Source organism: Eumetopias jubatus, unplaced genomic scaffold (assembly GCF_037043125.1).
Source record: "Eumetopias jubatus isolate StellerSeaLion01/CBP00866 unplaced genomic scaffold, mEumJub1_p1.0 scaffold_8, whole genome shotgun sequence".
Classification (NCBI taxonomy): Eukaryota; Metazoa; Chordata; class Mammalia; order Carnivora; family Otariidae; genus Eumetopias; species Eumetopias jubatus.
This window is the reverse complement of record NW_028274814.1, coordinates 104,290,964-104,314,092: the sequence shown is the minus strand read 5'-3', so window position 1 is coordinate 104,314,092 and position 23,129 is coordinate 104,290,964. Positions and strand designations below refer to the sequence as shown.

The following is a 23,129-nucleotide window of genomic DNA, read 5'->3' as shown; positions in this document are numbered from 1 at the left end:
TAGATTATCTCTCATGATTGAACCAGAAAATGATGGGGTTTCTTTTAAGTTTTTTTGTAGTAAAATTTGAGGGTGAATAGACAGAAAGAGGATAGAAGGTAGAGGGGTGTTGAACAGATGAGAGCAAGCTTAAAATATAAGGAAGCAGAAACAATGACTGAACTGATGCAAAGATAAAAGTTAGAGAAAAGAGAGTTATACAAGCAAGCCTGAGAAAGAAGAGAGTAGAGCAGTCACACAGAGATTGTCCCAGTTGCATGAATGACAACAGAGCATCCATGAACTCCTGCTGCCTGGGAGGCAAAACCATCCTTCAGTTGTCACCTTTGTGAGGTGTACAGTCTTGTTCAAGATTTCCTTGGGATGGTATTTCCCTTAGGGTTTTGCATGGACATTACCACAGGACCCCCTACTGTTGGTTCCCTGAAATAGCAGGCACTTAACCAGGATGCCATGAGAAGAAAATCACCTTGAGGTGCTTCATTACCAAGAAAATCTACCTGAAAATACACTGAAGAAGTGGGTTATACTGGGGTGAAATACTCTGGTATCAATTCCTCCCTCTTCCATGAAATTTCCTGCTTGCTCTTTCTCTAGTCAAAATTAGTTACATTCCCACAAGAGAGCTTTCATTTATCCCAGTCTGCTAGCTTCTTGTTTATTAATGACTCCCCCAAATATCAAACAACTGAGGGTGAAGCTAATGTCTTAATAACTGTACCCTTAACATCTCCTAGCATAGAGTGTAAATTTAAATATGAAAGAAAGAAAGAAGGAAGGAAGGAAGGAAGGAAGGAAGGAAGGAAGGAAGGAAGGAAGGAAGGAAGGAAGGAAGGAAAGAAAGAAAGAAAGAAAGAGAAAGAAAGAAAGAAAGAAAGAAAGAAAGAGAGAGAGAAAGAAAGAAGAAAGAAAGAAAGAAGAAAGAAGAGAAAAATAGAGAAAGGTACAAAAATAATTACTGGAAAGCCTATGCTATTATTGTGCTACTGAATGTTTTAGAAGTTTTTAAAATAGAGGGCAAATTATCTAAGTAGGTAAACTATTACAGTGCAAAGTAAATATTGAACCTTAACATCTAAGATTAATAATGGAGGTCAATCTTATGGATAAAATATCACAATCATCTTGCTTGAAATATCCAACAAGAATACAATATTTAAGAATTAGGTTACATGGATAAAGTAGAAAATTAATTAAACACTAATTTTTTGAAAAGACCCTGACAGGGTCGCCTGTGCCTGGGTGGCTCAGTCAGTTAAGTATCCAACTCTTGATTTAGGCTCAGGTCATGATCTTAGGGTCATGAAATCGAGCCCTGAATGGGGCTCCATGCTGGGCATGGAGTTTGCTTAAGATTCTCTCTCCTCCTTCCGGCCCACCCCCCAACCCCACTCATACTCCCTCTCTTCTCCAAAAAAAAGGCACAGAATTAATTCCATAAACTCCAAGATTTTCATCTTCCTACTGAAATAGATTAAAAAATACACCAGAGCTGTCTATAAAGTTTCGTTCATATAATTTTAAAAATTAAATAAAATTAATATATTTTTAATAATTTTTTAAGAATTTATTTATTTGACAGAGACATAGCGAGAGAGGGAACACAAGCAGGGGGAGTGGGAGAGGGAGAAGCAGGCTTCCCGCTGAGCAGGGAGCCCAATGTGGGGCTCAATCCCAGGACCCTGGGACCATGACCTGAGCCGAAGGCAGACACTTAATGACTGAGCCACCCAGGCGCTCTAAAATTAAAATATTTTTCACTTCCATTTTAGCTTTGGAGACATTACTGTATCAGAATTGAAGGGGAATTTTCTTTATATTTTTATCATATAGTTTAATTTAATTATAAATATTTCTGATTTTCCTGATATAAAAATGTTAGGAAACTATAAAAAACTGATGTGCGTTGAAAATATCCATTGTAATATAGACAAGGTATATTATACTAACTATCAGTAAAGGTCTAAGTTGTCATCTTTCTGCCTCTGACCCCTTTGTCCTCAGCATGGTTGTCAGACAAACAATATAAATAAAAACTGCACCTAGAAGACAAACCATACTAAGAATCTCATTTCAGGGAATAAAAATGATTGGCTTAGAGATGGTAAATACATGCAAATGATTACTATTTGGAGAAAATTTTAAATTGGCTGCCTATCTCCTGATTCTGTAACTTTAAGATACTTTTAGAGTAGTTTTTCTTCTTTGGAACCAAACTGGAAATAAAGATTGGAGACAATCAGACTTTGCTGAACCGGAAGTCAGTCAAAAACATCAAAAGATCTTTTTAATAAGGAATAACTTTTCCAGTCACTGTTAGGATGGCCAGAGGAAGGGAAAGTAAGTGAAAGATGAGTATTTATCATTTTTTAAAGAAATATATATCAACTCTGTAATGTTTTTAGGATCTCAGTTTGTTCCTTAATTAGAGTTTTGCAGAGGAAACAGACATGGTAATATGGAACCTGTGAGCCCTATGTCTTAAGAAACTCCTGAAGAAAGGAGCCATCAGAAGATATTGAGGAGTGGGCACCTGGGTGGCTCAGTTGGTTAAGCGACTGCCTTTGGCTCAGGTCATGATCCTGGAGTCCTGGGATCGAGTCCCACATCGGGCTCCTTGGTCAACAGGGAGTCTACTTCTCCCACTGACCCTCTTCCCTCTCGTGCTCTCTATCTCTCATTCTCTCTCTCTCAAATAAATAAATAAAATCTTAAAAAAAAAAAAGAAGATATTGAGGAGTGATCAGAGACAAGGGACCAGCAGAGGCAGTAAAATTACAAAGCACAAGTTACATCAAAGGAAAAAAGAAGATAAACTTTTAATAGTTTAATTAGATTATGCATTCAGGTCATCACTGACTTTTGCAGTTGAAATTTTATGAGTTTTGTGATTAGGTGATTAATAACCAACCCCCCCACCACACACCAGTCTCAGGTTCAGAGGCAAGGCCCATCTCTATTTTTGCTGGTCATCATACTTGCACTCCTCAGTGTAGGGCCCGACACATAGAAGGCACACCAGAAACATTAATGGGACAAATAATGGAGAGTGTGAAATTAGAAGCCTTTCTTTCTCATCTCTTTTCACTGTTAAACAAGTTTTACCTCTGGATATACAATTATACCTTTGTCTTAAATTTGCTTCAACCAACTTAAAAAACAATGTGTTATATATTCCATATGCGATTCACAGTAAAGGGTAGACAGCCTCCAAAATGAATAAAATAGCAGAGAACTTGAATTTTTAAAGTTTGACAAGTTTCAACAAAGATATGGTAAGTACTTACTTTGTACTTAAACTAGATTACATTGAAAACTCCACAATCCAGAGATTAAAAAAAAAAAAAGAACTTTCATATCTCTTTAAATGTGAAGGTCAAGTTACTTATAAAATAAAGTTGAATAAGTGTTAATTTTTAGAAGTCCAATTGGCAAATGGAGAGACATAAATATGTCTCTCCATTTGAGGTTACTAGAGTTACTAGTTTACTAGATCCACCAGAAGGCCCAAAGAAATAAATGTTACCAGTGTCACAAATAACAAAAATAAAACCTAGAATTTGTAATCAAGGCAGGAGGAAAAAGAGCTGTTTGACAAGGAAGAAAGAATTAAATCTGTACTTCACAGAAATTTTTCCTGTCCCTGAAAAAGTAGCAAGTAAATGAATGGGCTGGTAGCAATTCTATCCTTCTCAAAGGAAATGCTGATTCTTTCCCCAAGAGAAGTCTCTGCCATGTGAAGGCTAGGCAGGTGGAGTAAGCAAAGAAACCAAAACTAAAACCAAACCAAACCAAACAAAAAAATTACTGAAGAAAAATTGAAGCAGGAAAAAAAAAAAACCCAAGCATTGAGAAATTTACTATCTGGCATGAAAAGATTTCAAAACCATGAAAATTAGGTTGCATTGTTAATCACTAACTCATCTTTGACATGAAGTAATTATCTGCTCCATGATCAAATAACATATTGTCTTATCAAGTATATGTTGATCAAACTTTCCTAATTATTTTGTGGCCTGGTACTGGTTTTACTAATTTTCATAAAAATGTCCATTATAATATAGTAAATAATTCTCCAGTATAATTCTAATTATTAATAGTAGTTTTTCTTCTTTTTAATTACCAAATTGAAATCCCTGAAAGTCACATTCAGAAGTCTATCTTTTGTAAACACTTTCTTTTTTAAAGAACATTGTTAAAGTACAAAAAGGAAGAATTTTTCTGCTTTGGCAGAAAGAAAAAGACACATACAATTCTAGAAACTGAAAATTTAGACTTTTAATATTCTTCATATCTTAATCTTACTACATGAACCCTAATGACAGATCTTAATCCAGATAGTAAATTAAGGATCTAAATTTCATTGCTTACTAAAAGATTGGAAGTATTTCCTGTGACATGTCTTCTCATACACAGACAGGCATATCTTATTAAAATTTGAAATTGAACATGAGATACTGACTTTTAACAGAAGGATATAGTAACAAATTAAAGTGATGATAGGAGTCAGGTTTTAAAAGTCTAAAAGCCAAACTTTAATGGCTCTTGCCTGCTAAATGGAATGATACTGTTACAGTGAAGCACCAATAAATAAAGAAATAAATAATTTTTAGAAAGGCTGCTATAATCATTCAGCGTCAAATACAAGCACATACTTTCATTTTACCAAGAATCAGAGATGAGACAAATATTCTACTTGAAATGCTTTCTGCACAATCCTTGTTTTAAAATAGACTGGTAAACACTATGATTTCTCCACTGTGAAGACAAATGAGGGGTTAAGGAAAAGCCAGGCAGAGCATACAGCTCAAATAAGTAGTTGGTAAGATTTCACCAAATGCTCAGCATTTTGCAAAATGACATGGGGAGGGAAAAATAACTGTAAGGCATGATCCCAATCTTCTCAACTTCAGAATTTTCTTGGACAAATTTGGATTTATTCTTTAAGAAACTTAAAATTGTTCATAATGGAGGCTGAGAATAGTACCAAATGGGAAAGTCAATGGTTTAAAACATAAGCAGGAATTGTTTAAGTTTGGAACACAATGGATTTTACCATTTGTTTTTTATTTACTAGAACTAATACAAAATAAGACTGTGTCTACTTTGTTGATATATGCTTAAAAGAATAGAATCACACACATACCTCTAATAACATAAAAGCATTACCCAGAAATAAGACATGCATTCAAGATAATCACAGGTTACCTTGCTGGAAGAAAAGATGTTATTTTGTTCACTCTCGTACAACTTTTTTCTGAAGCTTGCATTTTACATTTAGAAATTTAATTCTGGGATTAGTGATGTCTAAATAAAATTTAGGAATAAAGAAAACCCAAACGCATTAAACATATGAGAAATTTTAAGGAGTTTATCAGGTATACTAAGCCCAGGGTTTACTGTAGTATATCATCAAGATAACATGTCTAGAATTAAGAATAATGTCTCTTTATTGCTTATAACCATAAACAATACATATCGTCCAACGCATGGTTTAATGTCTTATATTTGTATTCACCAAACTAAGCTCATAAAAATAAAAATGGTTGGCATTTATTGAACACTTACTATATATCAAGCACTATCTAAGAGCTTTACATATTTTTATCTTTTTTTATTAAAGATTTTATTTATTTATTTGACAGAGAGAGACACAGCGAGAGAGGGAACACAAGCAGGGGGAGTGGGAGAGGGAGAAGCAGGCTTCCCGTGGAGCAGGGAGCCAGATGCGGGGCTCGATCCCAGGACCCTGGGATCATGACCTGAGCCGAAGGCAGACGCTTAACGACTGAGCCACCCAGGTGCCCCTACATATTTTTATCTTGTTTAATCCTAAAGACTACCCCCAGAGACAGGTACAATTATTATCCCCATTTTACAAATGAGAAAACAGAAGCATAGAAAATTTAAGAATTAGCTCATCACCTATAAATGATAAAACTTAAGAACGAGTCAATGAAATGTTCAAAATTGCTATCACTTTTGTAGGTTTTATTAATGACGTATGGATTTATATGTCATGTATCAGCATACTTGTTTTTTACATTAAGTCTTTACACAAGTACAAATAAAAGTATTTAATCGTGACATACCTTTATCAAAAATACCTGGCAATCACTGATATAGTCATATTCCAGTCCGTCAAAAGAATGATAATGCCGGTCCCCATATATTGTACACATAGCCGGGCATGGATAGTAGGTACAATTGAACATCCCTCGACGACAAACACTAGCCAAAAATAACACCAGTTATCTCTCTGAGACATTTGGCTCTAATTAGTGTTTTGCAAGCGGTAAAAACATTGTAAGGTTTGTATTCAAGAACATTCACTGAGCCAAGAGCCCTTAGTCATATTGACAATTGGTTCTATAACATTTATTACACTGACAAATTAGGCCTATATTTATCACCTTGCTTAAATATATTATCAGATACCACAACCAAGCCTAGAAAATAGTACTAGGGTCATCTGAAAACAGATGACAGAATAAAAAATTGAATATAACCCTGATGGGAGCAAAAAACTGTCTCCTATATTTGGATCAGTTTACATATACTAGATGGACATTTTTCATGAGTTTGGAATTTTTTCCCACATTTTAAAGAAATTATATTTCAATTTTGTTTTATGGCATTGTTTTGGCTTATTTCCAAACAGAAGACCTTGTATTAAATGTGATCTTCTCTTTGGAGCATTTATTAATTTCTTATAAACTTGAGATATTTTTTCTTATTAAATTTTCAAGCTTTCACATTTCACAGTTTTGTTTTTTTTCTGGGCTAAACAAATATGCCCCAAAATAATGGTATGATTCCCCTGTAGGTAATAGCTCTCCACCAACTCCTGAATGCCTTGAAAATCTTATTAACTCAGGCTTGATTTGTTTTTTGCTGAAGTCAGTCACATTAAGTAACTACAAGATGATCAAAACTAATACAATTGCTTAGGAAAACTTTTGTGAAATAAATGGATCTCATTACCAGGTATAACATGGTGTAGCAATCACTTCTCCCGAGAGGTACTCCCAATCTTTCCAAATACACGGACAGCTTTCGGGAACATAACACTTTCCTTTGTGCTCAGCCATTCTTCCAAATGAAGAAGTAAATACTATTTAGCTTCAGTTTTTTAAGAATCAGTAATCTTGTCATAGTCAACGTCGCCTATATTTACGACAGCCGCCACAGGCATGTTCTCTCGGACCTGTGGAGGGGTGGACCTCATCTTTGGCTCCCTCTTTTTCACACTGTACCTTGCCTATCACAGGAGTAAATGAAATGCCAGGCAAGGGATCAGACGCAATATTTTATCACTTTTTGTTATCACTTAGCACAGTAAAAGAGAAACAGAAGCTTAAATTTCTGGGTACAGTGAGCTATTCTGAAAACAACATTTAAAGAATAAGTGAGGCCCCTCTTTTTCAATATTTGCTACTTAAAAGAAAAAAATCTGTGGGGCCTAACAATTTTTCAATAAAAGAGTAAATTATGAAATGATAATATTTTCTGTTGTGGAACAGGGAGAATAATCAAAAGCTCCTTATGTATGGGCATAAATTTAAAATCCTGAGAATTTAGTTAAGATGTGCTTTGAATAAAAAGCCATTATATCAAGTGTTTCACATTCTTTATTATTATTAACATATTTTAAATGTTAGTGTCCTTTGACATGTTATTTCCTTCTTGAAAGATTATCCCATAAAAAAGTATCTTAAGGGGCGCCTGTGTGGCTCAGTCGGTTAAGCATCTGTCTTCGGCTCAGGTCATGATCCTGGAGTCACAGGATCGAGTTCTGCGTCTGGCTCCCTGCTCAGCGGGGAGTCTGCTTCTCCCTCTGCCCTTCACCCTGCTCTCTCTCTCTCTCAAATAAATAAATAAAATATTAAAAAATAACGAATATATGAATATGAATATAAAAATTAAATACCATAATTTCAAAGGAGAAATTACCTTTAGTATATTTTCAAAATATTTTGATATGAAGATTAAATAAATACATATGATATATGATACATATTCCAATACCCTTGATATAAATATATACATAAATATTTCAATATGTTTAAAATCTTTTCTCAAGAATTTATTTCATAAACAATAATAAAATACTACTAATAAATAAAATTTAAATTATAATAATATAACTAATATAATAATTTAAAATAATGATAAAATAAAAACAGGCAGCTACTAAAAATAGACAAAGTATATGAAGTTTTTTTCTGAATTTGCTTTAAAATGTTATAATTAAATACTATCAAAATTAACATAGAAGTCAGGCATCCTGGATTCTTTCCTCTTCTCTCGAACAGAAATGATCCCATATGTTTCCTTCTCTGCTTTCCCGCTCACAGTTCCTCTCGCATAGCACTGTAATTTCTTATTTAATGTACATGTTGTCCATTAGACCTCAAGCTCCACTCAGGAAGACCATGAATATCTTGATCATTGTGCCCCAATGTCTAGCATATAGCAGACACTCAATTGTTGAGTAAAGGTGACCAAATGAACCTATCTATATAAATGCTGCATTATCTCATTTAGATTTCTTCCTTTTCAGACAACAGAGTCTTAGAGTCTGCATTTTCTCAGCTCACACCTCCCAAACTTCTCTCCACTTTCCCTGGGCATCGCCATTTCTCCTCTGCCTGGAAAACCCTTCTCCTCCCCAGCTCTGCCTGAAAAGCTTCTCGCCATTTAAGGCTCAGTTTAATGCAATCTTTTATGTTCCACACTCCCTATACATAGAAATGTGTAAAAACCTTTACTGGAGGGTTCATCACAATGAACTGCAAGTACTTCACTAAATGTCTCACAGAGAAAATAAAAACAACAGCAAAAACTAATTCTTTTGAGTGCTTCCTATGGTCCAGCCACTATTCTAAGCACTTTAAATACAGCACTAACTCACCTAATCCTAGTGACAATCCCATAGGAAGATTCCGTTGTTATCTTATAAATGTGTTTTAGTAGTGCCCCCCCTCTGTAGCTTAACACAGTGGCCCAAACATTGGCACCATATAACTAGTGCACGGCACATACTCGATCCCCATGAAATAGACATTTGTAGATACATTTTAAAAAGAGGAAGGTGAGATTCCAAGTGGTTAAGTCACTTGCCCTGAGGTACTTCAGCTAATAAGAAGAGCCCATATTTGAACCATTTCTATATGACTCTTTTCACTATATTACTTTCCACTTCTTTAACCCATAGTGATTCCTTTTTTAAAAAAAGATTTATTTATTTGAGGAGGGGGAGGGGCAGAGGGAGAAGGAGAGAAACTCAAGCAAAATCCCCACTGAGCTAGAGCCCGGAGAGGGGCTCAGTCCCACACCCTTGAGATCATGACCTAAGCTAAAACCAAGAGTTTGACACTCAACCAAATGAACCACCCAGGCACTCCAACAGTGATTTCTAAACTGAAGAATGAGGATCTTTCATACTCAATGAACTGCTGTCACTCTGAGGAGCCCCATAAAACAGGTGATACTAGGCTTATTGTCCTAAAATACGCCAGCCAAGGTCATATGGAAGACAATCCAAATCATATCACCATGAACAACTTTATAACAGAAAGTTCTCCATAATAAAATTATTTTCAAATCAGTCAGACGCCTCTTAGTTAATTCCAACTATATTTACTTCAATACAATAAGAGAAGGTGGGAGAAAATTTCTTTAGTTTTTGTAATGAAATTAGACCAGAAAATAAATAAATCATTGTTGAACTAAAAGTCAAAGGTGACAGTAACTAGATATTCTTAAAAAAAAAAAAAAAAACATCAACTGCAAGCCTATGAAACAAAATTAGGATGCAGCTTTATCTAATCAGCCATGAGCCCTTGAGTCATAATCAAAATAAATCAAGCAATATTATACGCTTCAATTATTTTACCATAATAAACGTTATATTACCCTTGTCCTTTTTACTAAAACATCTCCCTCACTCATCTGCTCTAGGGCCTGATTTCTACCTACCTTTATTCTCCCACGCATGGGCCCTTGTTCTTTCAACCTCCTCCCTTTCTAAAGAGATTGGTAGAGTCCCAAGTCATTTGGCTCTTGGTTCCAGATGGGGACCATTTAGACAAATGCCAACTCTCTTAAGAAACAGACTACAAAACCTCTCTCTTCTTCACTCATGGCTTAGATGACCTGAGCCCAGGAATCCCCCTGTGTGAATATGTTCACCAAGGAAGAATGGGTGACCTGTTTGCCTCGGGTGGCCTCTTGCTGTGCACTGCCTCCATTCATTACCAGAAGAGGGAGGGCCCGTGAGGCCAGAGGTAATGTGCCTGCAGGAAAGCGAATAGCCACCAGAGTCTGTATTTAACTTTCCCATGTACAAGGCATTCCTGCTATTAAAGGAAATTTACAAAAATAGGAGTAGATTATTCTGCCATAAGATAGTGATTCATATTTATTGAGTACACACACACACGCGCGCGCACACACACACACACACACACACACCCCATATCTCACAAACCTAACAGGCTTAAAAGAAACTTGCAGAAAAATCACTCAGCTAACATCAGCAGAGCTGGGATTTGAACTCTGGTGTGTTTGAAGCTAGAGTTCCCACTGTTACCCACCATTACCCACTGTCCTATGTAGCCTCAACACACCATTTTTTGGAACATCCATTAAGTAAAGCAGTTGGTGGGATGCCTGGGTGGCTCAGTTGGTTAAACATCTGACTCTGGGTTTCAGCTCAGGTCATGATCTCAGGGTTGTGGGATCGAGCCCTGCATCAGGCTCCATGCTCAGCCTAGAGTCTGCTTAAGATTCTTTCTGTCCCTCTCACTCTACCCCTCCTCCCACTCATGCTAAGTAAACAAATAGAATCTTAAAAAAGTAAAAGTAAAAAAATAAAGCAGTTGGCATCACTACAACTTAACCTCAACAACAGTAACAACACAACAGAATATACAAAAGATATGTACTTGAAGTGTTTTAAGTGGATACTGGCTCACTATCACTTGCCCAAAATTGCAGTTAAGCCGGGAGATAAATGGCAAGTCCATCCTAAAATGAGTTCTCTCTTCAATTCATTGTACTACTTTAATAATATTGTACATATAACATGTGTGACATATTTAATCATGTGTTATACATCATACGCTATATTTCAAATATAACATGGGATATGTTACATGAATATAGCAAAATAATTACAACAGACTTCTAGTTACCAACTCAAAGTTAACCACAGTCAGAACAGTTTTAGCTATTTCTGTAAATAATGTTTTTAAGAGCTCTTGCATTCTCTGTCATTTTCTATCAAATCCTGAATATTTAAGAAAAACAAAAACAAAAAACAAGAGACTTACCCTGCAGCACAAACACAGCCACTTATACAGGGTGAGGATGGGGCACAAGTGAAGTTCATGGCCAGGTTTGCACATGTAGTCTCACAATTTACACCACCAGCTGGTAATTCAGAGTCAGGAAATCTGCAGTCAAAATACACTTTTCCTTCGGGACAGGCATGAACTTCAGGGAAAAGGCGTAGATAAAATACACTTAACTTAGTATTTGTTCCATAAACAGATAATCATCCTGACAGGCATTTGTTATCAAAGCAGAATCTGCCCTAGAATATCTTACCAATTATTACTAGCTGATGCTCTGAGTCTGCAATGTTTGGCTGAGGAACGTACAAACCTTCTCTTGAAAGATTTTCTATTGTTTCCTACATTTCAAAAACCTATTTGGAGTTGGAAAACCTTACCTGCCCTCCACAAAGCAATAACTAAACAACTATTATATAATTTTCTGAGGTCAAGAAACAGGGTGTTTTGATTAATCCAAACATAGACTTTCAATTTCTTGAGGGCTGGTAAGATAGCATACTTACACTCTTACAAAGCCATGTGTTTACAATGAACACATGATAGGTTCGGATCTCTACCTCTGAGTCATTATTTACATCAGTCCTCACTAGAGTGTAGAAGTGCAAAAGGAGACATAATTATAGGCAGGGGCTCCATAGTCTTCCAGAAAGCTCTGGGCTCAGAAGGATTAAATAAATTCCCTTCTTGGGGCCAATGGGATCAAATCTTGGGGATTCCTCTGTGAGAAATCTGGCCACCTGGATTTTCCCCTCTTTAACTCGAAGCCGCCCTGAAGCAAAATAGGGCAGGGCAAGGATGGTCCCCTTGCTACTGAATATGTGTGTGGTCCATGAACACAGCCTGTAAAGAAGCCTAGATAGTTCTCAGATAAAGCAAATCCAGGACATATAAATCAAAATGAATTTATAATAATATATACAAGACCATGCAAATAAATAACAAAGCAATAGCTCTGTTTTATCAGCCTATACTCTTTCTGTCCATTAAAATCAATGAAAGCAGTGTTGTTTGTTATTTGTCTAGAATTTCTGCACCGTGACTAAAAACTTAAGGCTTTTCTATGATGAAAATAAATCATATGTAGGGTACTCTAATATATAGGACTTTTAGGAATGATATGCAAGTGCAAAATAACATTCTAAAGAGAGATGGCAGTAGACATCATCTTGCAAGCCATGTTTAATTGATGGCTGCTGGTCCTAGAGTCCAAGAACCAGTGGCAGTGGCAGCAGAAATGTAGAATCTCGGTCATCACCCCTGACCCGCTGGATCAGAATTAATGTTTTACCAAGGCCCCCAGATGATTGCGTACACTTCTCAGATGATTAAATCTGAGAAGTCCTGGTCTAGAGTAGTTTCCCAGCTGCTGGTCCACAAGCTGGTTTCAACAGATGCCTGGATACATGAGCCTAAGGTTCACCTGAGGTCGTTCTGGGGAGGGCAGCATGTAGGCAGCATCCCTGGGTTGATCAGCACTGCCCCTCAGCAGCCTTGTCAGGTCACCCAGGATGTCCTACAAATATTATAATTATCAATGTGAAAAAACTAAGGAAGCACTGGAGCACCATGTTGAGGAACATTCCCAAGGCTATATTCATGCACCTTAGCAAGGAGGGCTGTGATGGATTTATGACTTCCAGAAAAATGGGAACACTATTAGAGCTGCATTCTCTTTAAGGAAAACATCTATCTTGATCTTACCAGTAGAGGGCGTTGCTGGTTCATCACATTTCACGGTCCCATTTGAACACTGGCTAGTAGAGGTAAACAAATAGTTAATTTAGAAGCCGCACCTCAGTTTTTTTCTGTATTTCAGAAACAATCTATTGTGCAAGAATTGATTGGGTACATATACAAATGTTATTTTTTGCCACATAATTTTTTACAAATAAGTTATTGGCTTACGTCCATTTTGAAAAGAGCAATTTCAGTTCAATATAATCAAACACCTATGTGTGGGGCACTGCAATAGGCATAGGGGATACAAAACCCAAAATTCATAGTCTTCACCCACGTGCCTATACTAGTAAGAAAGGAAGACATACAAATAAATAATTTATGCAGTGTGACATATGCAACAGAGAAATATGTTTAGGATATAAAAGTAAAGCACAGAAAAATGTCTTAAAATCTCTTGGCAACTGACATCAACACACTCAAAGAAGGTAAAGTCTGGATGGTCTTAAAGAATTGATGGAGGTGATGAAATGGATAAAGCAGGAAGGCTATAACACTCAGGAGAGATGTGGTACAAAGCAGTGTTCTGTGTGACAAAATACAATGCAAGAAGTGACAGGAGATGCAGATGACAAAAAGGCCAAGGCCAACTCCATTAAGATGCTAAGACTTTATCCTGGAGACCTGAAACGGAGGGGTAATAAGGTTGGTTCCAAGTCTAGAAAACTCATTCTGGCTGCAGTGTTGAGGATAGAATGGAGTCACATTTTCCTTGCAAATTAGGATCTAAATTCAGGGCATAAGGCAAACCAAATCAAGCAAGATTAATCTTGAAAATCCCTTAAGAAGATATCATTTAATTATATCTCCATTAAAAAGAGAAATCAAGATAGGACACAACACACCAGTTTTCAACAACTCCTGCATAAACGGTGTTTACTTCAGCTTTGGACCAGATCGTGTGTATTACATTGGAGCCCAGACGAAGAAGCTGACTAGAATGCAATGCATGCTTATGCATCATGTAACACTGAGCTGACACCCAGAGATATGATTCGCTTACACTGTGCATGGCAGAGAGGAACCGAGACAGTCGGGTCTTAGGGCCCAGATCCAGGTTTTCCATACCATACTCTCCCTGGGACATAGGCTTTTTGAGAAGAATGGTACAGGAGGTCGCTACACTAATAGAATTTTTTTTCCTTATTGAAGTGGGATGGTTCCTTTGTTTTTGCCAAGTTTACTTAAATAAATCCAATTGTGTTAAATTCTAGAGAGATATGACACCTAAGTAGAATGGAAGGGGACAAGACTAGAGGCAAGAAAACCAGGTTAGAGAGGGCCAGAAAAGAGACAGTGAGAGACATGGCTAGGGAGTAGTGATGGGACTGAAGGAATGAATTTCACCTACATCTAGAAAGCAAAGTCCACTGTGGTTGGGGGTTTCCTGGCTGGTAGTGTGGAGCCAGAAGAAAAAGTCCAAAATGACCTAAATTTCCAGCTTGGGAAACCGGCTAGTAGTCCAACCTACTAGAGAAAGATTCAAGAGCCGGTTGCCTTGGTGTCTTGATGGAGGAGTAGAAGGGGGGCAGATAGAGACGACAATAAAGAGAAATTGAACATAAACAGAATTCTGCCATAAATAAAAAATAAGCTGCAGAGCAAGGTAGGCAATAAGGCAAGTGCTGCAGAGCTAGGTTTCCTAGAATTGAAAATCAGCTTCATTACCAAGTTGCTTAACTGCCAGGGCCTCATTTTCCTCACCTGTAAACAGGGACAAGAGCCACAGGGTCTATCTCTTAGGGTTACAGTGGTGAGTGAATAATAGACATCAAACCCTTAGATGGGTACCGGGACTGCAGGACATGCACAGCGATGGTTAAATATCATTATTATCATTATTGCTACTATTATCCACTGTCTATTATTATCTGCAGGTTCCTATGGTACAACTGAAAGGAGGAGATTCAGAGTTGGATGAAGATCAATGCAGACTGCTGCACGGATGTGTCTGCACTTTTAACAAACAGGTTAGGACAGGAAAGAGTGTTATCCTATGAATAAGTGCTATCTCGCTAGGATCGATGTCACCAGGAAGGGGGCTCACTGACTTCAGCGTGTGATACACGCCCTTCAGTCCAACTAAAACCCCTCAGCAACTTGCAGTATTTCTGCCTGAGAACCAAATTCATCAAAGGGCTTCCATTTCACTACATGACACTTTAATTCATAACTGTTTTCTGCAGTTACAAGTACAAGACTTAGGCATTCAATGCTGAAATGTAATATATATATATGTATATATATATATATATATATATACGGTTGAAAAGGCCACATAAAGGTTATCTGTACATTTTAAATTACAGAAGTCATATTTAAATTTGCAGTTTGGATTAAAAAATTCTATTAGTACATGTTGTCAAGTACAAGCCCCATCAGTGAAATCTACCATAAGCCCGACGGTGTTGGGATGAGTTCCCCCGGTTGATAAACGCTGCCCCTATAATGACACCGGCAGTGAAATCTATAAAAAAGAAAAAGAAAAAAGAGGGGGGAGGGGGTCAGGTTAATAAAATAGGATGTAAATTTTTTAAAACCACTAAAATTCAAGCAGACCTTCTGCTCCGTGTTGGTAATTTTCAGGCGCACACTAAAGATGACACTATTCATTGTCTGCATGCAGTCCTGTTATACGAATGGCAGGAACCATTTACCCGGGGACTATCGTGTGGCTTCAGATCGTGCTTTCTACATACAGATGCTGTATCATGTTAGGCGCAGTGCAGACTGTGTTGTTTTGGTCACAAAAAAGTCCCTGAATGCACTTCAGAGAAATATAATCGATATATCATCTCGCCCTACTTGTGAGACAAAAGTCTTCATCTCCTGCGAGATTTGAGGACGTTCGGAGTGCTGACAGACAATCCTGCTACCGAAATTCCTCCCATGACAGTGAAACATAAGCCTTGTTATTAATTTCGATGTGGTAAAAACAGGCAGGAATAAACTTTGGGATTAACCATCGCATTCCTTAGCTGTCTCTGCAGCTATTTGTGAACATGTGCAGCGTTAAAAATAAGTAAATAAAGGTAAAGACATCAAGAAACTAATGACACAGCTCACAAGCAGATCTTTGCATATATGCACACTCGTTGTCGGGGAAAAGTAGCTGTTCAGTGATGGAGAATATTTATTTTCCAGTAAATGGTGCTGAGTCAATTAAATTTGAAAAAAGAAAGAAACCAACAAAACAAGCACAAAGCCCCTTTAACCTGTGAGGACATAGAGAGAGACGTTGGATCCCATCAGCCCATTCCTGTGACTTACATGGGCACACAAAAGCTCAGTGTGTCTTCATAGTATTTGCCTTCGGGACAGTTGCAGCCCTCAGCACAGTCATCACTACACTGCTCGGGGGCGGCGAGGGCCGTGCAAGAGCGGCGACAAAAGGAGGAGCAGTGATGGTACAGCATGCCCCTCTGGCACACGACCCCTAGAATGAAGGAGCATCAGGTGAGAAGGACCGCCACAGGGTGCAGAGGCATTCATGCTGGGTTATAGGTCTCTGATAGACAGAAGTCATGAAAAACAAAGATATATTACATCAATAAACCTTAGAACAGTCCAGATTCCTATAACAGAGAAAATAAACAAGGGCGCCTGGGTCGCTGTCTTGTGCTCAGGTCATGATCCCGGCGTCCTGGGATCGAGTCCCACGTCGGGCTCCCCGCTTGTCCCTCTCCCTCTGCTCCTCCCCCCTGCCCGTGCTCACGGGCGCTCTCTCTCTCTCAAATAAATTTTTTTAAAAATCGTTAAAAAATAAAAATAAAAAAACAGTAAACATAAGCAAATAAATAAGTAAAATGCTTACAGCTGACCCTTGAACACCACGGGTTTAAACTGCACGGGTTGGTCTACCTATACTTGGATTTTTTCAATAAATACAGAACAGGAGTAAATGTATTTTCTCTTCTTTATGATTTTCTTAATAACATTATCTTTCCTCTGGTTTGCTTTATTATAAGAATATACTACATAATACATAGGCAAAATATATGTTTATTGACTATATTATCAGTAAGGCTCTGGGCAACAGTAACCTATTAGTAGTTAAGTGTTAGGGGGAGTCAAAAGTTATACATGGATTTTGACTGTGTGGGTGGATAGGGAATCAGTGCCCCCAACTCCCACATTGTTCAAGGACCAACTGCATTTGCCTCAACAGAAGTGTAACAGATGTATAAAATTTCTATTTTGAAACGTTTTTAAGTATGACATTCCATAATAGTCTTTAACAGTCTGTACCATATTTTTTTAATATTTAAGGTATTCTGCATGTCCAAATAAACTTCCCATCCTCACATTTTAAATCTATTACTGCTATACTGACATCATCTTGTTTGTGACATTCTTTAAACCTAAGGAAACTTTAAGTCTTCTACAAATAAGGCAAAACTTGGCTTAATTGATCCTTACTCATAGCTCTTATTTTTCACTTTCTGAATCATGTTCATACTTTTTTCCTAAACCTTCCTAATTTCTCTTTAGACCAACCCAGACTGATTATAGTAGGCAAACTAAAATAATCTAAAAACCCACTTGTAAAAAAAAAAACCTGGGTGGCTCAATCAGTTGAGCATGGAGTCTACTTGAGATTCTCTCATTCTCTCTCTGCCCTTCCCTCAGCTTGTGCGTGCTCTCTCTCTCTCTCAAATAAATAAATAAATAAATAAATAAATAAATAAATAAATAAATAAAATCTTTTTTTAAAAATGTAGAAAATTCTAGATAAAACATAATTGAAATTATGTTAAATGTATAATTGATCTTGTGAAAAAAATGGGGTTTCCCTGGATACCAGATGTGAGGAGGGAAATAAAATCCAGAACCTAGAGAAGAGAAAGGGAGAATGGGTCCCAGTAATCTTGAACCTTACATTTAACTCATGCAGGAAAGGGACATGAGAGTTGATTCTTCACAAGGCAAGGAACTGGGAGAACTTTAACTTGACCCTCAGAAAAGCTCCTTCCTCAGTTGAAAGACGTACTACAGCAGAGGTCAGCAAACTTTTTCTGTAAAGGGCCAAATGGTAGATGGCTTCAGCTTTGCAGGCCATACATACTGTCTCTGTCACAACTATTCAACTCTGTCCTTGTAGCTCAAAAGCAGCCATAGACACTATGGATGCATATGGGCAATAAGCTTTATTTACAAAAAATAGGAAGCCCAAGAGTGTCGTTTGTCAACTCCTGGACTAGAAGGAATGCGATCCTAGTACAGGAAGAGGCCAGGAAAACTTCTCTAATTCTGTGGGGTCCATGTGAAATTAAGTATCCTCTGAGAAATTAAATCCCGGATTTACATCCTGTGTAGTTTGGTATATGAATTTACATTACTTTTATATTTACATTATTTTTGTCTTAGAAAGCCCAAGCTGAGAAATTACTCTCAAAACTGACAGTGATAGGACAAAGCTTAATGAAAGCTGTAGCAGAGAGGGGGTTGGAGAGGTGGAGAGAGTGACACTCCTGAAACCCAGGCCATAAAAGATTCTAACAGGGGTGGGGCAGGGGGTAACTCTGATACTGATTAACTCATAAAAAATTATAGAACACATAAAGAAAGGAAACAATCTACCATGAATGAGACAAGAGACACCATAAGCCATGAGGTTGAACTTGAGATAATTGCCTGTTGTGTAACTTACCTATTTAACTACAAATTGCTTGTGCCACCATACCACATAATGCTTTTCCATACTTTCCGATACTTAGATATGACATTTCTGTGATAAAATTTGTTTCAAATTTTTCACATTATTTCTGTTGCATATCTCAAACCATGCAGTTACAACTCTACTCTTGCTTATAATAAAAATAGTAAAAAAAAAAAAAAAAAAAGATTGGTCTTATCCAATATAGCTCCAATTTTAAGAAGTGAAGTATTTCATTTGTTTTTCATGTTTGTACACTATAATCATATCCCAGATAACTTAGGCAATATTGACCTTTCTTTAAAAAAAGAAGGCAGTTAATTACACAAAAATCTCTAAAGTGTCATCTGATCATCTTTATCTGTGCCATCATCATACTCACCACAGAATGAAATCTGAGCTCTGAGATCGATGGTAATACCACGCCGGCCACAGAGGTAGGCATAGTGGGCAAGAGCATTGCAGAGACAGGCGCTTCCACACTTGCAAGCATCATGGCGGCACAACTGGTAGTACAGCCCAGGGCTGACGTAGATGTGGCAAGGAGCAAAGAGCTCATGGTGGATGACATCACACTGTGCTGCGTATCCAACTGAACAGAAACGTCCCCCACAAAAAAAATCCATTAGCATCTCATTTACTAGTCTAGGTCATACCCCTAAGTACCAAATTCCAGAACTATCTAAGCATCTTGCTTTCCTAGCAATATACTGAACTGCATATTATTTTCAACAAGAATCACTATTTTCCATTTATCCTGTTTTGTTGGTTTGTTTTTACTTTTAGCAATATTGGTGACAGCCCTTATTTCATATTTAATAATCTTTTAACCAAAAAAGTATCGTGTTATAACCGAATAATAGGAGTAACAGAAGTGTCGATAGAAATGGCCTCAATCACCCCGTTGTCTGCAGATCTTCATAGAAAATTGCCCAATTCTGCTGTAAAGAATTGGTGAGTATTAGAAGGCTTATCTTCAGACAGCCACACACAGTAAGCATGGTGCCAGATTGTGGATACTATGGCAACTCCCTGGAATACACAATTATCCAGGAAGGATTGGGAAACATCTCATTCCAATCAAGTCTCTGCGGTAAATGTAACGTGGCAGTTACCATACAGTCATCGAATACAATGTCTGCACAAGGCACAATGTCTGGCAAATATTAGAAGCTGAATAATGCCTGATAAATGAACCTATGAATGCATGAACAAATGAATAATGAATAGAAATTAGGGATTGGACCACATGCTAAAGGCCATGAAATGTAACTACCAAGCCATTTTGGGAGGTTTGTGTAATCATTTCTTGAAAGTTATTGACTGTTCTTTTGAGAATGATCAGATAGAATTATGGAAGTAACCAAGTTTGACAAAGCAATCTAGATCTTTTCTTTCTAAAAAAAAAAAAAACTGAACTCAGCCATAAAAATGAATGAAATCTTGCCATTTGCAATGACATGATGGAGCTAGAGAATATTATGCCAAGCAAAATAAGTCAGAGAGAGACAAATACCATATGATTTCACTCATATGTGGAATTTAAGAAACAAAACAAATGAACATGGGGGGGAAACAAACCAAGAAACAGACGCTTAACTATAGAGAACAAACAGAGTTGCTGGAGGGGAGGTGGGTGGGAGATGGGCGAAATGGATGATGGGTATGAAGGAGGGCACTTGTGATGAGCACCAGGTGTTATACGTAAGTGATGAATCACTTCTACACCTAAAAATAAGATTACACTGTATGTTAACTGGAACTTAGAGAAAAAAAACCCTGAACTTATTCTATTGAGTATTTTAAATATATTTATCGTTGGTAAGGAAACACGTGATAATTATCTGAGTATTATAGTTTGCATTGCTATGCATATGTATATGAAGACAAGTAACTTAGACTATAATGACTGTAATAGTGTTCTGTTGGTATGCATTCTTCTAATCCCCAAGAACTCCAAAGCAAAGGAGTACATTAATGGGGCTTTTACTGTGTGTCCTAAGGATTTGTAGCTCAAAAAACATTCTTACTAACATTAAGTAAAAGGGTGCCTCAAGAAGATCCTTGTGAAAAAATATCCTTCAGGATCCACTTCAGAATTATTGACTTTTATTATCTATTTTCCTTTTATTGGGGATCTTTCTATGTTTACCTATTTGAAATTTTTTTAAAAAATGGGTCATGGCAAAGGTGAAGAAAAATAATATCTAGAATATATGTCGTAAAAGACATGAGGAGGGGGATAAAAGTCATAAAATACATATTTATATATATACATATATATATATATATATATAATAAAATGGCATGTAGTAAGGGAGGTCATAAAGAAAAGACCAGAGGGAAATTGAATTTATCCTTTAGACTCTATTCCAACTTTTACATGTTATTAAAAAAAACCCGAAAAATAAAGTTGCTGCAATATCAAAGAGGGAATCAAGAAAGTTAGAAACAAACTGAGCAAGACTAATAGAAGGAGAAGGAAATCTATTAGTAGAAATTTGAGGACAGAATAGGGGAGAAAATACCATTAAATGGGAGTGAGATTAAAAGTATTAAATTATGGAGACCACAAGACTTTAGCCTAATCCTCTTATTATAGGAAAAATGACCATAGGAGTTAACAATCTTCCACAAGTTTAGAAGCTAGCATAGACAGAACGCCAGCAACACTGAAAGAATTATCTTGTGTTCTTTCCAGGACACAGAAACCGTAAGTTAATAATAAGGACCATATGATAGTCAACAGAATCCTTCCAAACAACCACTACAAAATCCAGAGATTGTAGTGGGTTCTTATGGGTACTTAACCAATATTAATAATATATAAAAAAATACATAGAAACAGTAAATTAGCCAAAATAATTAAAGGAACAAATTAAAATTATAAAAATGTTTAATTAAGCATGCATATTAATTTTCCACAGTGATTTCACAAATAAAAGAAGACATATATATATATATATGTCTTCTTTTATTGATCAGTGAAATAGCCTTTCACATAGTTTGTTGTGGCTTTAGTAAAAAAACACAACCAAAATTTCTTGACATGTTTGTTGCACTGTCATTGCAAATTGGAAATCTGCAGCATGACCATCTCAAATCGTTGCACACTTGATGGCACAGGCCTCCCTGGATCACTGGCTCCTGCTTATGAAGCCATAACATCACCGGTCATGTGATAGTAATAGAAGAATCTGCATGAACTGTCACACGATAGAATTGAAGTGGAACATCGCAAGACTGTAACAGCATTACAGTATTTGCTGAGATTTTTCTGTAGCATTTAAAGAATCTGAAATCTCCAAAATGCTAGCCCATATTTGTGAAGAGTCTAGGGATTTGTAAACACCTAAATTAAGTACATTTGTAAATGCAAACTAGTAAATAAAATAGTCATTTTCCAGAGTTCTTTTAAAAAATAACCTAGATTAGATAAAGAGGCATATCTAATTCTCTAACTTTATAAGATTACAGTAATGCATGGAATTTTCCTCTAGGTTTACATGCGGGAAGAAGGACTTACTGTTTTGTTGATTAATGTTGCAGGGGTCCACCATAGGAACATGAACAGGTGCAAAACAAGTGGAGGAAACTCTCCAGGCATTGGCATGAAGTTGTGGGGTACCTTCTATCATGCCTGATGGAGAACTAGAGAGCAAAGGTAATATGCATCTTAGTCTCTCCCATTCATTTCATTTTTTCATGGTCTTCAACTATTGAAAAGGAGAATACTATTTTTTTAATTTACAAAGATAACTTAGAGCTTAAAATGTTCTATTTTTTAAAAGCACACACAGCATTAGCTTCCTGTTATTGACTTCATAATGTGCCTCATTGTAGACATCCATGGTTTTATTTAATAATCACCTCAGCCTTGTGAATAAAACATAATTTCCATTTTAAAGAGAAAGCAAAGCAGAAGCTCAGAGAAATACCAACAATCGTTCAGCTGATAAGCGTCAGAGCCAAGATTCAAATCCAGAAAAAAAAAAAAAAGATTCAAATCCAGTTCTGACCATTTTAACAAAACATCATTCACACAACCAAATCATTAATGCGTGTGTGGTCTAGGCGCATGGGCAGAGGTAGAGGTGGGTAGCTCAAATGATTCTTTTTAGTGTAAAACAAATATCCCAAATATAAATAGCCTATATTTCTGATTCAATATTTCATTTCCATTATGAGCACTAAAATACCAAGGTGCCATCCTGAAGTTATCAAACCAAAAGAAAATTGAGGGAATATGGCTTATTTTTTTATTTTTTTTAAATGTTTTATTTATTTATTCATGAGAGTCAGAGAGAGAGAGAGAGGCAGAGGCAGAGGGAGAAGCAGGCTCCCTGCCTACCAGGGAGCCCGATGCGGGGCTCAAT

The 23,129-nt window shown here is 36.9% G+C and overlaps 1 protein-coding gene across 3 annotated transcripts in view; it reads right to left on the bottom strand.

The window, feature by feature from the left end:
* Positions 1 to 23,129, bottom strand: part of OTOGL (otogelin like) — a 128,157-nt gene that overhangs the window by 65,667 nt on the left and 39,361 nt on the right. For all 3 annotated transcript variants that reach the window (XM_088025646.1, XM_028105500.2, XM_028105502.2), the window contains exons 18-25: positions 22,280 to 22,404; positions 19,136 to 19,345; positions 16,368 to 16,533; positions 15,490 to 15,564; positions 13,062 to 13,114; positions 11,337 to 11,499; positions 6,985 to 7,092; positions 6,093 to 6,231 (exon numbers count right to left, since the gene is read on the bottom strand). In XM_088025646.1, the coding sequence (XP_087881772.1) occupies positions 6,093 to 6,231; positions 6,985 to 7,092; positions 11,337 to 11,499; positions 13,062 to 13,114; positions 15,490 to 15,564; positions 16,368 to 16,533; positions 19,136 to 19,345; positions 22,280 to 22,404 (1,039 nt within the window). The remainder of the gene's footprint in view (positions 1 to 6,092; positions 6,232 to 6,984; positions 7,093 to 11,336; positions 11,500 to 13,061; positions 13,115 to 15,489; positions 15,565 to 16,367; positions 16,534 to 19,135; positions 19,346 to 22,279; positions 22,405 to 23,129) is intronic.